Here is a 23,357-nt window from a genome sequence, read left to right as displayed (position 1 = left end):
TGCAGCAGTGATATTTTACTGTAAAATAAAGATAACATATATTTCCATGTGGTAGGGAACTAATTTAGTCCCATAAATTTCTACAAGGTATTTTTCCCTGGTAGAAGCCCTATTCTGAAAGCAGCAGTAGTTATAAAATCCAGTAATGCATCGTGCTCTTCCTGTAATCATGTGGCATTGTTTTGTGTCTGTGCTCGGATGTGTGCAGCATAACAGTGTCTGAAACACATGAATGATTCACAATAAAGACAGAAGTAGTAATTGCAATATAATTATTATTTTTATTGATGAACTTATTTAAGAGCTCTGTTGACATTTACAGACTTTTGAGGATCATGCAGTGTTTGTTACAGTTATCCCAGGCATCAAATGTCCACAAAATGTTTAAGATTGTAGGATTAAGCAGTGACAGATTGGGGCCAGATGTCTGGGAGATACCATAAGTGGCCTTCTCGGTTGATAAAATGGCTCTTACCATCCTAAAGCCCTTTCAGAACTGAACATTTGTTCTTTGTAGTTGAAGCTGAGGCACTTGTGGGATGGCTGAATGTTCCTGGGGGTTATTTGAAAAAAGGAATGAGCACCAGTTTCTCCAGGAGTAGTTTTATTTAGTGTATATATAAATATACACTACACTCCAAGTAGCAAGAATAGGTGGAAGGGTTAAAAGAGTTGGTGAAAAGCAGTGAAACCCAAGAATTACCTTACAAAGTCATCCTAACAACAGCAGCCCAGTTGAAGTTATCTTGTTCTGTGCAAGTGTACAGTTAAGACACCTCCCCTTCAGGGAAGCTGTGTCCTTCAGGGAAAAACTGCAAGGGATACAGTCAGCAGATCCAGCAGGAAATAAAGGAGGTGAAATAGTATTTCCTGGAGTCCTTTGAAATGGAGACCTTCCTGCAGCTCTGAGTGGATTCTCTCAGCCCCACCCTTCTCAGCTCTTTGCACCAGCTGCTTTTCTCCCCCTTTTCAGGCCTTTCATCTTCACCTTCTCCTCTTCTCACCACTTCCCAGCAAGGTTCTTGCCCCCACTCCTTTTCCATTGATTTTCTTCCTGTTTCTCCAACCTAACCTTTGCCAACCCTGCCTCCTTGAAAATCTGGGTGCTATGATTTTGCTGAACTCTGCTTTATTTGTCATAGACTTCAGCATATTCGAGCATTTCAGATTGCTCCGTTCTGAATCCTTGTCAGATTTTTAGAGATGATTAAGAAGATAGCTTGTTTCTTTTGAAGCCTTGGGGCTTGGTCACTTCCAAACTCCCCCGCCTCTGTGCACCAGCTCAAGTGTTCAGGGAGGGTGTTGTGGCCAAACAAAACTTTTGAAGACATAGACTGCACGTCTCCAGGTGACTCTGTGGATCTATCTCGATAGCTGTGATGGGAAAAGACATAATATATACATATCAGATAGTTGTCTGGACACACAGACCCAATATGCCATTCAGACTGATTAAATATCTGACCAGGGCAGTAAAACATGTAGGGCAGTAAAAGCCATAGTGATCCTGTCATGTGTGAGTGGCTGGGAAAGGCAGAGATTTTCCAGGAACCCCTCTGCGGGTGTGCCTGTGTGTTGGAGCGCATTGGTGTGTTCAGTTTGTAGTGTGCAGAGCTGATCTGCATCCCATGGCAGGACACAGCCTGAAAAATGAAGTGCTGGCTAGGGAATCTGGATCACTTTGGTCACTGTGTTGAGGTACTTAAAAAACACACTGGTCTGAGAAGGCTGTGGTGGACCTTTTTCCACCAGTAGTTTAAATTGCCTTTGGCAGGCACAGGGAGATGAGGCACCTCCAGGTTACAGTGTCTTCGAGGCTCCATCTGCATCCAGTCTCCCTTCCCAGCCCTCTGCCTGCAGTGCTGGATGCACAACAGTCAGGAGGCTGCATGCACTGATGTGTGTAAGAGGTGTGTGTGTGACAAATAGGACTGGCAAAGTGGTGATTTCTGTGGTGCCATCTGAGGAGCCATGGGTTCCTGGAAAGCTGCTGAACAAAATCTTGACTCAGCAGAGGGAAGTGACAAAGCACTTGCTAATTTTGTGAGAGTCTGGATTTTACTCTTCTTGAGCAAGAATCGTATAAAAAACTATGGCTTCCAGAAATAGTGGTTAGAACGGGCTGCCCAGAGAGGTTGTGGATGCCCCATCCCTGGAAGCGTTCAAGGCCAGGTTGGACACAGATTGGAGCAACCTGCTCTAGTGGACAGTGTCCCTGCCCATGGCAGGGGTGGAACTGGGTGATCCTTAAAGTCCTTTCCAACCCAAACTGCTCTATGAAGATACACCTACCTTCTTTCAGAATGTTAGCGTTGATATGAAGGTTTTTATCTGCATAAGACACTAGAAGATCTGCAGTGCCTTGAAGCTGAGTGGGCAAAGTAATGCATCCCATCACACGAGTCTTGTGCATGTGTTTGTTCCCTATGTGTAAGTATCTGAGTGCATTTTATGGGTTTGCAGGTGTGTGAATGTGCACACACAAGTATTTGTGCTCACCTGAGGGAGTTCCCGAAGCCCATCCTAGGGACAGTGCCTCCACTGCAATTGCCTGTTGTCTGTAACACTGAAACTTTGCAGTGAGCAAGGAAAAACACCCTTCCCTTGACCTGCTAGTAGCTGGAAATTTTACTTATTTATTTATTCAGATTTAATTTGAAACAGTGACTTTTGTTATGAGCGCTATGCAGTGTTTCATTACTGAGCTCCCTAATGAAACGGGTGCTTAAGAAGTCAGAATTGCTCAGGTTACTGGTTGTATAAATGCAGAGAACAGCTCTGAATGATAGAGCTAGTAAAGAAAAGGGTGCAGAATAACAGCAGAGTTCCTTTGGATTGATCTTCAAATAGATCAGGCCTTCCTGTAATCGTCTGTGCTCATCAGCTCCAGTGTATTGTATTTCAGACACCGGAAACCAGGTTCTAACCCGCCACAAATAGCTTCTCTTGCTCTCTGTCTGTAGCAGCTAATTGTTATTGCCCACAGTGGCTCCTGTGCCAATTAACATCTCAGAGGACTCATCAGAATACTTGTTCTTTTCTTTAAATTTTCTGTTCTGACACTGTGTCTTTAAGCGTTCGGTACTTCAGACAGAACATGTGAGATATTTATAACCCTTGTATTATTACTGAGCTACACACCATGTCTTCGGTGACAGATTAAATGAGCAGCACAATATGTTGTGTTTCATCCATAAATTTCAACAGATGTTAGAACGTTGGTTGATTTATTGCACATCCAACTTGGATCTTACACTGTTCTCATTGTGGCTGCACATGGTTTATTTAATAGTACTTTACAGCAATTTTTTTTATGATGTTTTTTAGTTTGAAGGGTGCAACAAGGCATTTTCTAGGCTTGAGAACCTCAAGATTCACCTCCGGAGTCATACTGGGGAGAAGCCATACCTGTGTCAGCATCCTGGCTGCCAGAAAGCTTTCAGCAACTCCAGCGACCGGGCAAAGCATCAGCGGACACACCTGGATACCGTAAGCATGATTTCATACTGGGACTTGCACAGAGCTTTCCAGTGGTCCTTGTGCACAATTGGTTCTGCAACTGGAGGGGGACTGTGCCTTTTCATGAGGAGAGTCTTAGGAAATTCAGCTATAAGCAATAGTATTTTGTTTTGAACTGCATGTGCTTTGAGAAATGAAAAAGCCTTGATCACAGGCAAATTCGTGTGTGTTACTCATGCTGAGGAGTAAGTTACGCAGGACTAAGTTACTCAGCAAGCTCTCCTATTGTTCCTGTTCCAGTAAGAGGGGCAGCAGCACAATAAGGTATAACGTGAGTGAAAGCTGAGTCACTGCTTCTGCACCAAATGTGTGTCATTGTCTCGCTTCCTGTCCCGTGTTGCTTCAGTGAATGTTCTGAATGAATGCAAAAGCAGGTCAGACCTCTCAGTGGAAGGTACATGCACCTCAGTTTTGGACAGTAATTTTGTAAAAGCGAAAATACATCTGTCTTATAACTATACGAAATTTGTTAAGTACCCACCATCAGAATTAACTGTGAGAAACAAATTCTTTTATTCTGTACAGTGTCTTGGGCTTCAACTAAAATGAAATCACCCTATTATAGGGAAAGAAAGTAATGAGGCAGCTTTGCAGATGAGTCAAATCCTCAGCATAAAGCTTGTAAAGAAAAACAGAGTTGTTCCTTTGTCTTTTTCAAAGAAGTGAATATATGGTTTAACGTTTGGCCAAGTGTTTATGGGGCAGAACTTTTGAGTTTAATTGATATTTACTTTTTAAGCAGTTACACATTTCAGACAGTGCAGCATTAAGGAATGTCTAATGTACATTATGCCTTGCAAAAACAAACAAGTAAGAGAAGCGAGTCAGTCACATTTTCCAAACCAAAGCACACTTACAATAACAATGTTTTATTTATTTGAAAGTCAACCTGAGAGATTTGAATTTGTAATTAGTTCTAAAATGCATCTCTTTTGAAAGTGGATATAGTAAACTGAGTGCAGTTTTTAAATATAGCTGCTTGAACCTAATAGATATCATTTTAATAGCCAAAGTCACAAATGGAATACCATTTATTAGCTTTGAGAGAGAACTTAAGTGGTTACTAAAATGAGCAAAAATTCTTTGTATGTGTTATCTGTGTAATATTGAAGACAAATGTCTTAACTTTCTATTTTCTTTTCTTCTCCCTTTATCTCTGTTCTTATTATCTGAAATGCTCATAAATCAGGAAAAAGGTACAGTAATCATTTTCTACTAACTTTCTTAAATATCTAAAAATATCTTCCATGCTATTCCATTGCAGGTTCTTTAAAACTGTTTCTGTAGTCCTGCACACAGTAACTAACTTCCACTTACCTGCTTCAATTAAGCCCTGTGGTTTAGCTCAGTGTATTTTGTGCTTACGTGAATGTGAAAAATAGCAGAGCTACAGGATGGTGCTGCTTCAAGGGGTGCACAAAACAACTGCCTGGAATGTCAGAGCAAACAGCCATGAACCTTTGGAAGGGCAGTCAGATTTTCATCTAGTTTCCCTATCACTGAGTTGAATGATTTTATCACTAATTTGAATGACATCAGTGATTTGAAAAATACTCTGCTGGGTTTTCTGCTAAGGGATTTGTTAAAGTTTTCCATAGTTTTTCCTCAGGTGTCAGTTCTCTGTGTTCCAGACACTCTCAATAAATCTCCTTTGCCCTGTAACTTTCTGGGTAGGTGCTGTGTTAGCCTGTAAGGTCATGAGTTGGTGAATGATTCTATTATTCCTTCAGAAATTTCCTGCTGGCTGGACAGAGCAGCAATACTTATTCTCTGGAGGTACTTATAAAGAAAGGGGGTTTATATAGGCTGCTTATTCCTTATTGAGTGCATTTGGAATTGGTTTTAAAGCTTCCCAGTGTAGGTCACTCCATCATTTATCTTCTCCAAAAGGAGGATCTGTAAATCATTTTACTTACTGGTGTACCCTAGTTTGATTGAATCTCTACTAAATCATCTGGAGTAGATCCTTCTCCTGGGCAGGAGAAGAACAAAGGGGACCTGTCTGTCCTTGTTGGTAGAAAGGGCATGTCAGCACTCCTCCAGGAGCAGAGCGACTGGTTTAAAGGACCTCACAGCCACTTCTCTCAAATCCAGTTGGTTTTTTTCTCTTCTGTGCATCCTCTTTCTGAAACCAGGGGAATTAAAGAATGTGACACTGAGGTCATGGCAAACCAGTTTTCTGCCTTTGAGAAGACACCAGCAGGATTTACTAGTCCTAGTGAGAAGGCTGAGGTAGTGTTGATAGGTGAGGCAAGAAAACAGAGGAAAAAAGAATGTTCCATTCAACTTTAAAGCTCCATGAGCTGTGCCATGCAGCACTGGCACCTAAGTCAGTGGGTACTTAATAAAAAGTGCTGAAGTACCTTTGCTCACCTTGACAATTGCACCTTCATTTGGAGTTTGTAACCCAGAGATAGTGTTCCCTTTGTTGGGAGTAGGCAGAGCTAAGAGAAGAATTTTTTGAGGATTTCAGTCATTGGGACTCCAGAATCAGCGGCTAAATTAGAGCATCCTCATTTATTTATTTTCTTTTATTTTCCTATGAGAAGAGAGGACTGGAACTGCCTGTTCAGACTCAGGTGGTTTTCCCAGGAGATAGTGCTGATACTGTGCCACATAAAAGTGACAAGCTCTGCCACATGCCAAAACAAGATGGAAAGGTCCTCCCAACAAAATCAACAAGAGTGGATTTTTCTTTCTGTATTGATTTGCTCACATGTTTGATGCAGGTTGTTTGGTTAGGAGTTACAAAAGGAAAGACATTTCTGTTGTTATTCAAAAGAGAAACAAAGTATGAAGGAAACCAAACATGTGCTGTGCCCTAAGTTTTGTTCTGCTGCATATCATATAACCACAGAATCACTGAGATTGGAAAAGGCCTCTAAGATCTTTGAGTCAAGTGGTTACCCCAGCACCACTGTGTCCACCACTAAACCATGTCCCCTAGTGCCACATCCACGCAGCTTTTGAACACTCCAGGGATGGTGATGCCACCATTTCCCTGAGCAGCCTGTTCCAGTGCCTGACCACCCTTTTGATGAAGAAATTGTTCCTTATCTCCAATCTAAACCTCCTCTGGTGCAACTTGAGAAAGTTTCCTGTTGGCTTGTAACAAAGGAGCAGAGCCTGATCCCCACCTGGCTCCACCCTCCTGTCAGGGAGTTGTAGGGAGCGAGACAGTCCCCCCAAGCCTCCTTTTCTCCAGACTGAGCCCCCCCAGCTCCCTCAGCTGCTCCTCATCACATTTGTGCTCCAGACCCTTCTCCAGCTCCACTGTCCTTCTCTGGGCTGGCCCTAGCACCTCAGTGTCATTCCTGTAGTGAGGGCTGTGACGACCCACCCTTAAGGGCTTCTTTACCTTAAGGAGGCATATAAGGGTGGGTTCTCACAGGGGCCCAGAACTGAGCTTGGGATTCACGGTGTCTCACCAGCGCCCAGCAGTTGTAAAAACTGTGTAAATCAGAACTCAAACCCTGAGCTTCCATCTTTATAATTATACTGGGTGATCTCATCATAATTTTGTGTACTGTAAAGGCTAGGGGAAAAAAAATAATGCTCTCAAAACCTCTCCAGTTACACCTCGCTAGCATTTACCTCAGCCCAGTGATGTACATCCAACACTCCAGGTGTGTCAGGTGCTCTCGGTGCTTGCAGGGGGTGCAGCGTCAGGGCTGGCAAACACTCTGTGTCCCCGAACCGGCCATCCTTGAGCACCCTGAGCTGGCTGTGGGCATGCAGAGGGACATGACCTCTCTCCTCTTCCCTCCCATGCACAGAAACCCTACGCCTGCCAGATCCCCGGCTGCTCCAAGCGCTACACCGACCCCAGCTCCCTGCGCAAGCACGTGAAGGCTCACTCGGCCAAAGAGCAACAGGTGCGTAAGAAGGTAAGACCTGCCAGGCAACAAGGGACACATCTCCAGACCTCCTCCATAGAGTTATTTTTAATTTACCTTAAACTTACATATTTTCAGATCAGAGTTTTCCTACGGTATCGCTAGAAGAAAACTTTAGCGGAGTTAATTTTCCTGTTGGTTTTTAATCACTGTTGTTAACCAGACCACCTTACATTTTTGCACTTTCAGTTTGCCCCACGCTTTCTCTCCAAAAATTTCTTTCCTGTTTGTGTTCCATACACAAATTCTGCTGTCATTCACATAAAATGTCCACGCATTGAGTCTCTGCAGTCAGCACTAGCTGGTTGTATTTACTAAAATACATGTTGGCTGATCATCTTAAAGCAGAAATGAAACTAAGCCAGGATACAGTGGAAATGTAGAAAAGAAGCACTTGTAATAGATGAGGATGAAAACCCCACACTTTTCCCACCACATCTGTATTTTAAATGCATTTATAAATCGCTCCAAACCCAAACTGCTAGTTATGTTTTCACTGCTATTGGATTCAAATAAGTGTTTTCGTGGGCTAAATCCCGAACTCATTATTAAATGGGGATGCTTGTGGGCACCAGCCAAGGTTCAGAGACTGGTTTATTACACATTTGTACACACAGTTTGTAAAATGATGGCTGGGACCCCACGGAGCTGGTCCATGGCAGCACAGACCGCGGGCACACTCCAGGCCCAGGAGTGGAAGGGAACGCTGGCCTTGGAGAGCAACCACAATCAGTTCAATAAGCAGCACTGATTTCTTCCCCCAGCTGCCTCAGCACTGCCAAGAGCATCACAGCAAGGCATGGTTAAAGGAGGGAAGGCAGAGCAGAAAGATAGCCTGGCAGGATAGAGCCAGGGAGCAGCTAGTTTAGAAAAATGCCAGAGGGAAAAAGTGGAAGTACTGGAGAGCAAAAAGAGGAATGTGGAGAGAAGAGACAATAGGAAAACACAGGTGACCTGAGCTGCAGAATCTGGAGTGAGCCATGGAGGAGTGAGAAGGATCTGAAAAAGCCCTAATTCACCTGCTTGAATACATCTGTGGTGAGATCATACAGATCTGTCCTTGTTTCCGCCATGCCCCTGCCTTATGCCCCTTCCTTCTGCTACTCCTCTTACAGTTTTCACCAGTTGGAACTTAGGGTCCCCTTTCCCAGGACAGCTGTTTGTGCCCTAATTCTCCCTGTAACCCTTCTCTTTGTCAGATGTGTGCAGCCTGAGTAACAGTTCCCGGGGATCAGTGTCCGGAGCTGTGCACACTCTCTCAGATACTAAAGAAACACTCCTTGTATGCTGAGCTTTGTGCCTGGGAGTAACAGTGTTCATCCCAGCACCATCCAGGTGGAACCAAGTCTTGTCTCTGTTCCAGTCAGAACTTTTATTTAGCCTGGCAGGACTGGAAAAACTGCTTAGTTTTCCATCCCAATTTTGTGTTATCAGAAGGTTCCACGGGGTGTGCTGTGCACATACATCCCACACCACAGGTCACAAAATTCCCAACACTTCCCTAGATTAACCTTTAGGTCATAATGAGAGTAAGAGTCAGAATGCCATGGCAGTGATTGATTAATTCTATGTAATTAAGTCCACGTAATGAGAGTAAAAGTCAGAAAGCCATAGCAGAAATTGGCCACAGAAAGAAGTTGACTCTGGCACCAGAGTCTTTTGCAATAGCAAGATCTTTGTGACAGGAAGATTTTGATACATGAAATTCTCATCAGATTGTGGAAAGCAACCGTGCTCCCTATTTCAAAGAAGAGAACTTCCTCATTTTTCCTTCCTGTGGTTGCTGGCATACTTCCAGGGGGACAAGGAGGAATATTTCCTGATACCAAACCTGGATATCATTTGTTCGGCTCTGTGTACTGGGCTGAATGCATTAATGTGTTACCACCCTTTACACCTGGTCTAAGGGACAGTCCCCACTGTCACACCCTGCCACCTGCTGAGGCCTTGTTCCAGTTCTGTGGAGGAAGGTGGGAAAAAAGAAACCTAAATCCAAACTGCGTTGAGGGGCACAAAGTACTTCCTGCATCAGCAGCAGGAGCTCTTAAGCACAGAATCAATACAGGACAAATTTGGTGCACATCAACTGCAGACTTAGCCTGGTTGGATGTATCAATACATCAGAATATCTAGGGATTCATATCACTTAATCTCCTGTCTTGAGGAATTTTCCTGTGTGCATACACATACCCTCCTATAGACTTATCAAATCTATCTTAAAATTACATTACTCCCTTGCCTCCCACACCTTATTTAGTAGACCAGTCTAAATCTGTACTCCGCCAGTGGCTTGAAATCATCTTCAGATTTCCTGTCTCATTTATCCATGATAACTTTATGAATACTTGATCCCATGTCTTTTGTCCTCAAAATTAAAAAGCACCTGAAAAAGCAGCAGATTTAGACTGCCTTTTGGTCAGGCTCTCTTAAAAGGGATCAAAGCAAATCTGGCTCATAAAGAAATAAGAACACCCAAAATATTTCACTTAAATGTATTATGGGAAAAAAACCCACCACCTTCCACAACTAAGCAAATGTCAGTGTTACTGAAATGGTGACAGTCTGCTTTGGATTTCAGATTTAGGAAAAATGGTGGAAAGACTGTTTATATTCACTTGCTCGTTTTTGGTTGTACCTCAGCAAAGGCAGTTGTCTGTTGGTATCACCTTCCCAGGAGTTCTGAGTGGACATCACTTAGCCAAGAAAGAAAACAGGCTGTTCTGCCAACACGTCTTGGTTGAGATATGCTACCAAAATGTGCCATCTCTGATATAAAACAAAATGCCTGAGCTTAGAGTTGTATCAAAGGAATCCCGAGTATTTGGTTCATAGCTGAGGGGATTACTGCAGTGGTGATATTTGGTTGTTCTGAAAGGCTTTACAAGAACAAAACAGGAGAAAGTTAGCTGTTAATTTAGTAGTAGTTTAATTGGCTGCAGATGCACTTTGTGATCCAAATGTCAGATGTTTATCTCGAACCCACAAATGGCTGTAGAGCAGAATTGTAAATAGGTTTGCCTGGGCCCTTTATTTAGAATAACCAAGCCCAGGGGAGATCGGTATGTGAGGCTGTACCCGTAAGGACAATAACTATTTATTAATGGCTGTAGAACATGATGGCTGTTTGTGTAATGCGAGCACTCTGTTATGACAAAAGCTTGGCAGCATCAGCATGTTTGAAAGAGAATTAGAAATGCTTTTCTTTCTTAATTCTCCTCTCCTGCTGTTTTTAATATGATCGACATTGTGGTTTTCAAGAGTTTGCTTCAGACACTTTTGCCAGAGCTTTAATTTACAGGGAGCGCAGCTGAGACATCGGTGGTACCTCTCACACATCACTGACAGCCCCTTATTCCACCAGTTCTAATCTGATAAGAACAGACGCTTTTCTTTCCCTATCAAATGTCTTCCCAAGTGTCACAGTTAGAAGGTGATGCAATCCTTTTGCCACAGAACCCAGGAAACTACAGAAAGCCTGAAAATGTGCAGTTCAATTACTCGGGAAGGTTTGAAGAAACACAGGGTACATTATTTTACGAAGCAAAGTGTTGTTGATTTAAGATTAGCACACTTAGCTTCTGCACTTCAGAAAACCAAAGTTATCTCTAATTAAAAATACCAAGTACTTAAGGATACATCCTTAATTACACTGAGTTTCTAAGAATGACATTAATCCCTTCTATATATAATCTTTAAGGAGACATATGAATTTAATTAGAAATAATTTGATTTTACTTTGAAATAAAATGTTTCTTTTATCCTCCTCTTGTAGCTAAAGTCCTGTACTGATATCGAACAAGACGTACTGAGTGAATGCTTAGCTATGCAACAACTCCACACATCTTCACAGCACATTCTGGATGGGAAGTGTGGTAGAACTGTAGGTCCTCATGATTTAATTACAGGTAAGAATACTCCTAATAAGCATGGTGCTTAATATGTCATATAACAGAGGACTTTTAGAAAAGCTTATGGGTCTGATTTGTCACTGTGGAAGATGAAGAAAACCCAGACCAACAAATAAGATGAAATAATGTTGTGAGTTGTTTACTAAGGCCTTTTTTTTTTTTCAGCATTAGTCAGCCAAGTAGCTCCTATTAATGTCACGTGAAGGGGGCAGCAGCCCTGCTGAAAGGGTGTCTCCATCCATTTGTGCTCTTCTGAAAGTTGGCCTTGGCCTTGGCAGAGTGCAGGTGCACGAGCTGTGCTAATGCCAAGCGAGTGCTCAACACAGCAGGAGGGTTTTCTTCGGGAGCTGCTGGAAGGTTGATGAGGCTGTGTGTTATCATGCACTGTGTGATTGTAACAGATGATATGGTGATGTGTGAATGGAGAGAAAACTTGAATTGGAAATGTCAAACCTTGTTTTAATTATCTTTCCTAGTTTTCAATCTTTCTTTCAGTCCTCCTCTCTTTGTTGTGGTTTGAACAAGAGCCGGCCCCTTTCAGGGACTTCAGACTGCTCTATGCTTTTTATAGGAAGAGAAAAGGATGCTTCCATTCCCTTCTGTGGAAAACAAGGTCTAGATTCACAATATTTGAACCCCAGCAGAGGATCAGGGATGTGCCATCTCAGGTTCTGTGTTTAGCCAGCACTGTAATTGTAACCTGCCTTACTTAGGCAAGAATCTCCTGCCTTTTTTTTTTGTTTCTTACTCCAAATCTTAAAACTAAAAAATGCATCCTGATTGGCATCTCCTTGAGGTTGCACTAAAATGTTGGAATATAACTGGTGAACAGAATGGAGTAGAAAGGGAAATACCCCCTGATTCTGACATGGTTCCCCTGGGAGTCTGCACTCACAGTGGCTCCTCAAAAAGTGGGAGAAAGCTGCAGGGACGTGTAGGGATTATTTCCATTCTCTGCCTGTGTCACCTGCACTGTGAAGGTTTGTGAGGGCAGCACTGGCCTCTGCTCTCCCCTTGAGAGTCCAATGTAACTGAATCATGGCTTGGCCTCCGGATTCCAGGCAGGGCAGGAGAGAACAGTGACATTTCCCTGAGAACAGCCTGCACTTTAGGATCCTCAGAAATAACCTCAGTTTCCAAGTGACAACAATAAAACAGGAAAAAAGTTATTAGCTTACGGATAAACAGACCATCCCTAACTTCTCAGTGTCATTTCTAAGAACCTCTTGTGAAATTAAGGATTTTATCTATCCATAACTCTGGCTTTCTCTGATATGATTTCTGTGCTGATTATATCAATCCATCACCAGGATGTTTTAAAAAACCTGTAAATCTTCCCTGATACTTCATTGGGTCACTGCATATGAGACCCCATCACGTGCACACTATGAAGAAGTGCCAGGGAAAATAAATCAAGATTTGAAAGGCTGTTTTACGGTGGAACAGAAGTTGCTTCGTAGTATGTGTAGCACAGTTCCACAGGCAAAACTGTTCATCTGTCATTATTTAGGGCACATAAGCCAAAGTGCTGATCCTTACAGAATTAAAGCATAAGGACATTCCTGCTGCCACCTATAGTCTGCGCTGATTGCACATGTGCTCTTTCAAATAAGCAGAGAGACTTTGGAGAAATCAGCTATAATACTGTATATAGGGTCGATATGGATAAATACAGTGTATGATGTCCTCGTGATTCCACCATGAAAACGTTCGTGGTTTGGGTTTTTGTTTTGAGTTTGGTTTTTGTGGTGTTGGTTTTTTTCAAAGAAACCACATTATTAACGTGCAGAGCTCTGGGCTTTAGGGATCATTTGGATTCCTGGAGAATTTCAGTTTTGCCTTTCTCCAAGTTAAAGCACATTTTAAATATGTCAGGGATGAAAGCCCATCACAGAAAAAAATGAAATATTGAAAAAGCTCCCATCCCTCGTGTCCGACTTCAAAGCAGGTTTGTGCTTAGGACTGGGTAAGACAGTGAGCAGAAGAATGTTTCTGCAGTCAGAGAAACCCATTGTTTGCTGAGATCTTCCACCTTTTCTCTCCCCATAACTAAGATGCTTCATGGCTGCACACATTGAACTCTGGCTGTGCCTGAATCCTCATATCACTCTCCCTGCAAAGGAAGTGTCTCTGCGTAGGCATTTTCCTTGGGCATGTTTTATTATTATAAAATTGAGGGGGGAAAAAAGGCTGCTAGTCACAGATGCTCAGAGTTCTGTTCTGGCCACAGATGTTGAGGTTAAAGGCCAAGCCATTTAAAATACTGATTGATGACATATATTTACAAGCTGAGGTGGTCAATGTGTGAAGAGGCCCAAGGTGCACAGGCCTGGCGTGGGCTGCACTTGCAGGAGTCCCTCATAAGAGCTTCCAAAGGCTTCTATGTGACTGCAGGGACTCAGAATATTAGAACTCAGCACTGAAAAAAAAAAGGAAGAAAAACTGTAAAAGAAATGAAATTTTGGAAGTCTTAATAATACTGAGACTGGATTAGCAATTGCACTTCTCCCCTTGACTCCTTCCATTGTAGGGGCACCTGGTTTCCTGGAAAGGGGGATCCAGGCAATAGAACCAGCATTTCTCTCCACTCAGACAACTCTTCATTTCTCTTAGGTTTGGCAGTGGGAAGGACTTTGTACACCCCATATCAGCAGATGCCTCCTGCTTCCCTGAACAAGACAGTTCACTCTCTTTTCTGATAAACATCACTGCCAATATTTTCTTCAAAAGCACCATCTTTGGGCTTAACAGCCATGAACATACCATTAAGGAGTCATGGGACCAAAGTGACAGCAGCTCCAAACTTTGAGTGCATTAAGTCCAGAATAGAAACAAGTCAAACTGGATTCCAGTAGCAGCATAACTGGCTGATAGCTGATGGATTCACAGGGCCCATGGCCAGAGGAAAGTCTGTCCCTTGAAGGCAGTAAAGTGAATGTTCTGTTGAAGTGCCCTTGTTCTGCACTGTGTAGGATAAGTAACTTTGAACTTTAAAGAAGTACCACTTCAGTTCTCCAAGACCCAACAGAAGTGAGTAATATGTCCTTGCAGACACACACAGAATCCACAGTAAATCCCATCTTCCACTGTGTGTGCCACATGGCCCTGGAAGTGCTCCAGAATGACAGGCAGACACCCCATGCAAGTTCAGTAAGTGAGGAGTTGAGTTGATTCTTTGACTATGCTGGCTCATGTTTTGGCTTCCCCCCTATCCAGGAGCTTCAGGGGTGGATGCAGCCCCATCCCCAGGGCAGGCTGTGCAGGCTCAGCCTCACTCCAAGCCCCAGGAGCACCATGGCTGTGTCTGATGCCGGAGCAGCCTCGCAGCTCCCTCGTGCCCCACCAGCCCCGTGTCCAAGGGATGTGCACTGTGCAAAGCAGGATCTGGGTTTAGGCCCATTTCCTCTGGAAGCAAGGCTTACATAATCCTTTCTCTGACCTCTCTGTCCACATGTGTCAGTCCCCTTCCCCACAGTATTTTTTTAATCCATTGGCCAAACTCAACCACATTTGACAAACACCTCAAAGATCATTGTGTTCTGACACATTCTGTGAATCCTGGCAGCTGGAAACCAGAGAGTGACACCCAAAATTAGTGTTCCCACTGCAGGAGAGGCGGGCAGGGCTCAGCTGGGACACATGCAGGGCTCAGTTGCTGGACATACAGAGTTGTGGGGTGGGTTTTTTACATTTTCTTGATTCTCTAGAGGGTTATGCTGCTGGTAGGTACTCAGCTACTCTGTCTTTCTCATCACCTCAAGCAAAGAACTGAACTATCCTCAGTAGCTGGGACAGTAAGGAACAGGCCAGGAGAGACATCTTAAACATTCGTGAACTGTTCAGGGGTGGGATTGAAAGATAAAATATTGAATATGTTTCTGGCCACCACACTGCTAAAACTACTTTTTGAGGGCTTTTGAGCTTTTTGTGTGAATTACTGACAGCCCAGCAGCACTCTGGGAGCCTCGGAGAGCGTGAACAGCTCATTTTAGGTTCAGCAGTTTCCTCCAGGCTGTGCTGCCAATATACCTGAACTGGTGGTGTAGGAAATACAGCTGAAGTGTGAAATGACACTGAACAGTCAAGGTCAAATTGGTATTTGGCTCATCTTCTGAGCCCGACAGTGAATGTATGACCAGTGAGGATGTGGGGGAAGTGGAAAGTGTTGCATTATGAAATGGACTGAAGCCACCAGTAGAAAAACAGCATTTTCACAATGCAGCATCCCAGCTACTGACTTACTGTTATCAGAAGAAGCTTTGACAAATAAATCCTCACATCACCTGGGAACATCTGACTTCTTAAAGCCCTTCTGTCTGGCGTGCAGTGCAGAAAGCAAGTTGGTTTCACTGGCTGGTTGACAAATGTTCTGTCTAGTGGGAGACAGAGATGATGTGGTTCATTTTTGTTGCTTTAGATCTGTCAGCAGCTGAGGACTCATTGTTCAACAGGGGGTTTTGACTCATCTGAAGTCCCTGACAAAGGTGGCTGGAATCTTGCCTTAGTGGTTCTGCTCTTCAGTCTCACACAGAAACAGATGCTGACATTCAGCCGTGGCTTCTCCGCCCCGAGGGTGTCACACATTCTCCACTCTCCAGATTTTCATGTTGCCTTCTGCTTGTTCCATGTCCCTGGGAGGGTTTGGGAGGAGGGCAGTCCAGAGCCCTGTCAGTGACACGGGACACGGCCAAGCACGGCTGGCACACGGCTCTGTCATCCTGAACGTGCTGCTCTGCACACACCGAGTGGGAGAGGGCAGATGGTGCCTGACTGGTGTGGTCGAGGAGAGTGGTCAGAGTCCCCAGAAAATGGCACATCCACACCCCTTCAGTGCCTCTGTGTACTAGTAAACCTTCTCTTGGTCTCATTAAAAATGTCTCTTCGCTCCTCTCTGCACTTAATTTATTGGGGTTTCATTTGTATCAATATGTGATATTTTTAAATGGTCTGGGGTGTCCATCAGCATGCTAATGGAAAGTCAAATGACAGAGTTTGAAATGAACAAGAACAAACCCCCAGGTCCTGGTTCCCCTTGTGCACACACAGTTCAGTGTCCAGTGTGGTGCTGACAAGGTACCACAGCCCGCTCTGCTCTCTGTGTGAGCTCCATCGTGCTGCAAACACATCAGCACTGGGGGTTCCCACTCACAACTGTGGGAAAGGCAGGATGAGAGTCCTGCCAAGCCCTGCTGGCTGTCAGGAGGAGTCCTACAGCTCTGCAGTCACAGCAAGGAAAAGGTGGGCTCCTGAAGAGGGTTGGAAAGAGGACACGTGTCAAAATACCATAGCCCAGCTCTGGGTGCTGTTCAGGCACAGCTGCATCTGCTGACAGGATGCTCTGCTGAGGGCTTGTGTCTCAGGGACGGCTGGGAGGGAGTTGGGGACTCTACAGGACTTACTTGGGTGCTGCCCTGGTAATTTTGTTTTGCCATGTGCTGTGTGTTCCCAGGCATGTACAGTGGTTCCAGCAGCAGCCACAACGGCCCCTCCCCAGGTGTGCTGCCGTCCCCTCATGACATCCCTTCAAGGCACCTTCCGCTCGACTCTGCCCTTCCCAGCCCACATCACCAGCAGTCGCCGTTGGACAGTGCCAGGGAAGGGTATGTGTGCCAAACACTCCTGGCCTCTGTCTGGCATGATAAAGAATGATTAACTATTTTATTTTGTGTGGATGCTGTTTCAGAAGAAAACACTGGTCCAAACTAAGCGATTTTGTTTGGTTTAGAGTCACAGAATAATTTAGTTTTGAAGAGACCTCAGAAGGTAATCTCATCCATCCCCTGTGCAAAGCAAGGCAAACTTACTATCAGGTTGTTCAGGGCCTTGTCCTTGTCTTCAACAGAACACACTGGGATTTTTTTCTCCATAGCATGCAATCACATTTAGATTTTGTTTTTTAATTCTTCCTGGATGAATTCTTGTAGGTTTGGATAAGCACAGAGAACTTTTCTCAGCTAAAATGAGAAATCTCTCAAAGGGTAAAAACTATGAGTCACTCAGGAATCAGGCAGTGTTTGCTTTAGTAAGACTCAGTGTCAGAGCCACAGGCTTTCTCACTTCCTTGCTCTCCGATAAGGTTTTCTGTAATCCATCTCTCAGCAGCAGGCTTGAACCACTGAGATCCTAATCAGGGAAGAGTGTTTAATCCCATTGATTGTATGGATTGCACTGCTACAGTACAGATTGCATTGCATGGCTACAGTCTGGGATATTTCTAAAGCACCATTTGCTCAAGGATCTCATAACATCTTCTCAACAGTAAAGAATCTCTGTAAGCCACAAAATTCTGCTCTAATCTTTTTGCTCAGATTTTTTTTTGTGCTTGGCCTCATACAAATTAAACATCAAACTTAGAGTTTCACTTCCCAGCACTTTGGATGGGGAGGGAACTGATTTTGCTTTACTGATGGGAACTTGGGATACAGAGAGATTTAAGGGATTCTTTTTCCCTAAGAACATGTTTGGGTTCTTTAGCAAACACAGCAATTGAATGTAGAGTTTTCCCATCCTAGTCCAGTGACTGACCTTTGTCGTCTTTTATGTGGGGGAAGGAAAGCCCAGAAGGTTTTTAAGCAAAGGGCAGAAGGCAGAGTGTGTGTGGCATGGAAGGGGCACAGGAAGGAAAATTATACCTGGAGTAGTTGGAGAACAATCTCATTGAGGAAATTCAATTAGGAACCAGTTACTGCTTTTATTTTTCCTAATTGGGAAATGAATACTGCAGCAAGCTGAGCTTCTATACCCTGCTCCTCCTTCAGCCACCTCTTCTGACCTTGGCCAGTGCAGGTACCAGTGTCCCTTCCCATCATGTGATGCATCTGCCCATCATAGGAACAGACTTATCCCGTCCCTGTCCTATAAAATACCTGTGCCAAACCCTTCTCCTTCCCTGCCCTGCCACATTCCTGACCTTGTATTTCCTGTTGGCAGACCTCATGCCCATGGCAGAGCCTCCTGTGGCCAACAGGAGGCATTGGAAGTTACACCAGATAATAGGAAGTTTTCTGTAGCAGAGAAAGCAGTGATGCAAATAGGAGGAATGGAGACAGACAGTACACAGGGAAGGTCATCCATGACCTATTCATCCATGGAGAATGGGACTGCTTGAGCCTGGGGGAGTGGGATCCCTCCCTCTGACTGCTCCCCAGTGTGCTGCTGTTTCCTCTTTGAGTTGGTTCCTAGGGGAGTTAATGCAAAAAATACCAACCAAAAGTGAAATAAAGTAAGGATATGCTATGGGAAGGATTTAATGGGCTGTCAGGAAGGTGGATTTGTTTCTAAAGCACTTTGTGTTCTGTAACTGCTAATAGGAAAGGAAAGCAAAGACTTGACCAGAGTGAGGGCAGCAGACAGTTCTCCAGATTGAGGGGTCGGAAGCTCCCAGATGAATTCTCATTCCTGCCTCTCGTGTCTCCATTCCAGAGCACAGCACTTCCCTTTCAGCAGGAACACCACACTGAGTGAGCTGAGCCTCACTGAGCTCCTGCTGCAGACATTTTGATCATTAGCATAGGCTAAAGTTTACATCAGAATTGTCTCTGCTGATCTCAGTTCTAGTGCAGTTCTTGGAGGAGACAACAGGGCTGATTTATTGTTTCGGTGCTCATAGACCTAAGTAAAGTCTTTGCCCAACACTGTAGTTAATATTCTATGACAAAATATGGGAACGAGATTGTAACAGGTTTCTAATTGTGAGCCAAACATCAGGGAATGGAGAGTGGAATGTATTTCTGAGTAGTGATTTTAAAACAGGGCATCTGGTTTCATGACATAATTACTTGGAATTTTTCAGGATCTCAAACACCATTTTCTAAACTCAGTCTGCATTCAGCGTTGTCATACCCAGTCCAAGATCCTTGTACTGTATTCAGTGGTTTATGCCTACATTATTAATGACTGCTGAAATACAGCCCGTGCATGACATCTTAATTGCAAGTACAGAAACTTGGTGTGAACTAATAGTCCTCGAGTTTCATTTAGCACAGTTTTGTTCAAAGCATTCATCCATTTAACTGGGTAAAATCACTTAATAATCCACTGCTTGGAGCCACTGGGTTCCAGGACTGTTCCCCCTTTGCTGTTACTCATATAACATACATATGGTTCACAACGGGAAAGAAACACCCAACACTGCCTTTCTCCATGTGAACTGCTCCAGCTTTCTGGCACACACGGAATGTTTGGCCTCATTTGTCAGCTGTCTCAGCGTTCCTGTTCCAGTCAATGCAGAGGATTCCTGCCCTCTGAATCAAACGATGACAAGGCTGGATCGCAGAGGCTGAGGCTCTGGAATGAACCAAGTGATTACTATCAAAAAATCTAATTACTGAGTCATCAAATATGCAAGACGCCAAAAACGACATGAGGCGGAGTACAAATAGTCTGCTCGAGTTTGACATGAGATTCAGAGTTTGATTTAAAGGCTTTTTCTTTTTTTTTTTTTTACAAAAAAGCCCCATGTTAGACCATCCTTTGCCAAAGTCAATACCAAGTGCAGCAGTCAATTTTCCCAAATGGTTTGCTGAGACATTTAAATAGTTTGACGAAATTATCTAATTCACTTGAAAATGTTCTAACAAAATCTGACTTCATTACCAAATGTATTTATTCTGGCTTTATTCAATATGGAGGGCATTTTTTCAAATTCTGGTATGAAGTGTATGCTACACCAAAAAAATTTTACTTACAGTGATATTAATTAGGCTGAAAGTGGGTGACTGAGAAATACTTTGGCATGCAGAAAGTGGACTTGGCATGATTCGGGCTTAAATATATCTTTATTTTTTATTTCAGGTAGCAAAGGTTTATTTCAGTATTTCTTGTAGCATTTGCCATGTCTGACTGGGTTTCATTTTGACCATTGCAGAAATAGTCTATTTTGATTTGTAGCAGAATGAAGACAGAAAAACAGCTTTTAGTATTAAATCTTGGGAGAATGTTGCACTTGGCTTCCTTTCTGCTGTTTTTTTAGCTGTTGTTATCCAAGCCATCTAAAAGTGTACTTAGTTTCGTTTGTAGACTATCCCTGTATATTCAGTGAGATAAATTATCAACTTAAGTGAAAGTGATATGAGTGAAGTTAAGTGAGTTCGAGTGGTGGCACCAGGTTTGGGATTTGCACCAGTTTGGTGTAATGACCCAACAAGGTCACTTTGTAGGCCCCGAACACGGTCTCTGTGTGTGTGACTGGGGCTCTCTGTCACTTGTGCTGCCCCTGACAAGCAGCACTTCTGCTCCCAACAGAACCTGGGCACTGGCAAATAATGACTGTATTGGGAAAGTGATGAGTCTCCAAGGGAAAGGAAAGGGAAACTATTTTTTTAATATTCCTGTGGTAAATTAGGTCATTTCTGCTCTGTAAACACAACAGTAAACGAAGAACTAGTGGGATTAAGGCATCTGTGATGTCCGTAGGTGGTGATTAATGAGGACTCTGAACCCAAACTCGTGAGCCTTTAACATAAAGGACTAAGTAAGCCAAGGTTAGAGGAAGGTGCTCACACAACTCTCTGTTGCCTGCGCTTCTCACCAGCCAACTGCAACCAGCCCAGACCACAGGCCAGACCCCCCTGAAGTGACACTGACCCATACAAATAATCACAAGAAACAGGACTTTAGAGCTATGAAGTGAAAAGAGACATTTTAATCAGGCAGCTTAAACATCAGAATTTTTGTTTGCTTGCTTCTTAGCACCTGTTATTTCAAATATCACAGAAATACTGAAATGTAGAGAGTTCTCTGTTAAAAATTTAGTCCTTCATTTCTTCTTACATAAAGTAACACAAGGTACACAGAGCCTTCCTTCTGCCCAACCCAGGAAAACCAGATTTGAAATCCCTGATATCTTTAAGATTGAAACACAAAGGATAAAATCTTGTGTGTTACATGGGGAGATTTTTTTCAATATGCTGTGCTGTCCCCTTGAGCTGCAAGGATTCAGGCCAGGTAGGAAAATACATTTGTGTTCCTAATTCTCATTACTTTAAGCGACAATTAGGTGTCTTAGCTACTTCTGTCTAATTTTTATTAATCTTGTTTATTTATTAATCACGTTAATTAAGTTTGTGAGTTCATACAAATCAATTGACTAGGAACTAGCTTGTTGTTAGAGCCTTTGTAAGTACTTCAGAGAACTAAATACCTACCCAGACTTTGTAACAGAGCAGGGAGATACATCCCTCATTCACTCCATTCCACTGGAGAATACTCTTCATTTATAACAGCATACACAAGTCAGTGTTTTAGTCTTTCTTTCAAAAGCACTAAAACCAATAACAAGAAACAGATATCTCTGACAGCTGAAAACATTTTCAGTGGAGGAAGCCAAGAACCCATCATAATTTATCTCGGTGTTATGGATCTGAGCACGCAAAAGGGGCATCAGTACATCTGTCCAGAGAAAGAACAATGTACAGGTGGGCACTGGGCTCGTGTAACAAAGAACAGCAGTGATTAAAAGCATCTGCTTTCCAATCCCAAGTCATTTATCTCACTGTAGAAAATGTGATCAGAATTCATTTATAATCATGTCCAGATAGGCTTATACAGGTTTCCCCCCTCCCCACCTTAAAGCAAAATTAGCCTTAGCACAGGCTCATTTCAGTGATTACGTGGTTAAGGAGCACTCAGTGCCAGATCACAGGGTAAATACTGTTTGTCCATGGGCAGAAAGAGGTGGGCATGTGTTTAATTTGTGTTTCTGAGAGGGCTGGAATGACACTCATGAGAGGGCCTTCAGTAGTGCATCTCAAAGGAAGGGCCACGTTGCCTGCCCAGAGGAGACTCTGTAGAAAACTGTCTTAGAGTCAGAAATAAGAGTTACAGGAGAAGGTGGGGGGTTAAAGGAGTTGGTCTAACTCAGAAGGTATTTAAGCTGCATTCAACCAGAGGTCTTCTGCATTACTTAATGATTTTAGCCATTACTGGTCTTACCTGTATTTAAGTTTATACTTAACACCTGTAAAGCTGATTTTTTTTTTTTTCAAACTTCGTTTTGCTTTTGAAGCGAAACTTCTGTTGGCTGTAAACCTTACACACCAAACACAGTAGTGTAGAGTGGTGTAACGAGTGATGAAGTTACTTGAACACCTCCCACTACAGGGGCAGCACTTTTCAGATGGCAAACTTGAAGAAAGCAGACATCACCTGTAAGCATCTTGCTGCGTTCTTGCCAGAGAATAATGACCTTAAATGACTGAAATCAGATAGGTCAGTCAAGCATGCAGCACATGCCGGGTAACACTGAGCACACAGTCTCTGTGTTTGATTACATGTCTTGGTAATTGACTTCCTGGCAATCACTTGAACCTAAGGCAGCACTTTTTATTTAAATACATTTGGATGTTTCTTTGACCACATTAATAAGGATTTTCTTTCACTTTGAAATACATTTTCCTGCTGTATTGTTAGCAAGAATAAGTTTTCAAATTTCCCTTGCATACTCTTCGTTTACAACAGAATACACAAGTCAGTGTAGCAGCTTCCACTATAGCAGTTCATCAACTTCATTTCAAAGGTTTCTGAACAAACCCTTACAGATAAAAACATCTTTTAGATTGGCACAGTTCCCATTATGGTCACTGTGATTAATTGCTCTGCAGAAATTGCTCGTCTTAGGTCAGAACAATTATAGAGATACTCATTTAACATAGAAAAAACGTGTTTGTGTGTCTGTGTGAGTTTGTGTGGATGATGAAGTGCGTGACAGATACCGAGTTATGTTTTACACCCAACTCAGACGTGTATTTGTTAGAAAAGACAGTGTTTCAGGAAGTCCCTCTGTAGCCAAAGAGAAGGCCCACACAGAAATCCTCAGTGCACCAGGAGAGGACTCCTTTGGCTCCTCTGTAATTTTGAACATTAAATTGGTTTAGTATCACTGTTGTTGGTATTATTAAAAATACTCTAAAGCAATTAAATGACCCAAGACTCTTCAGTCACATTAAAGACCCCGTGGATAGTGTCCTCCATGATGTTTATGAAGCCCCTCTTCCTCCTCACAGCTGAGAAGCTCCTGCACTCATTGCAGGCACAT

General features: G+C 43.2%; 1 protein-coding gene across 5 annotated transcripts in view; it reads left to right on the top strand.

The window, feature by feature from the left end:
• GLIS1 (GLIS family zinc finger 1) overlaps positions 1-23,357 on the top strand; it is a 187,623-nt gene that overhangs the window by 149,586 nt on the left and 14,680 nt on the right. For 4 of the 5 annotated variants that reach the window (XM_051801000.1, XM_051800983.1, XM_051800973.1 and 1 more), the window contains 4 exons: positions 3,328-3,489; positions 7,296-7,406; positions 11,188-11,320; positions 16,773-16,923. In XM_051801000.1, the coding sequence (XP_051656960.1) occupies positions 3,328-3,489; positions 7,296-7,406; positions 11,188-11,320; positions 16,773-16,923 (557 nt within the window). The remainder of the gene's footprint in view (positions 1-3,327; positions 3,490-7,295; positions 7,407-11,187; positions 11,321-16,772; positions 16,924-23,357) is intronic. The other variant, XM_051800991.1, reaches the window with a different exon arrangement.

The sequence above is a fragment of the Manacus candei genome, unplaced genomic scaffold (assembly GCF_025592945.1).
Source record: "Manacus candei isolate 608988 ecotype Guabito, Panama unplaced genomic scaffold, ASM2559294v1 h1tg000005l, whole genome shotgun sequence".
Lineage (NCBI taxonomy): Eukaryota > Metazoa > Chordata > Aves > Passeriformes > Pipridae > Manacus > Manacus candei.
The sequence above is the reverse complement of the archived record's forward strand: the minus strand, read 5'-3'. Positions and strand labels throughout refer to the sequence as shown.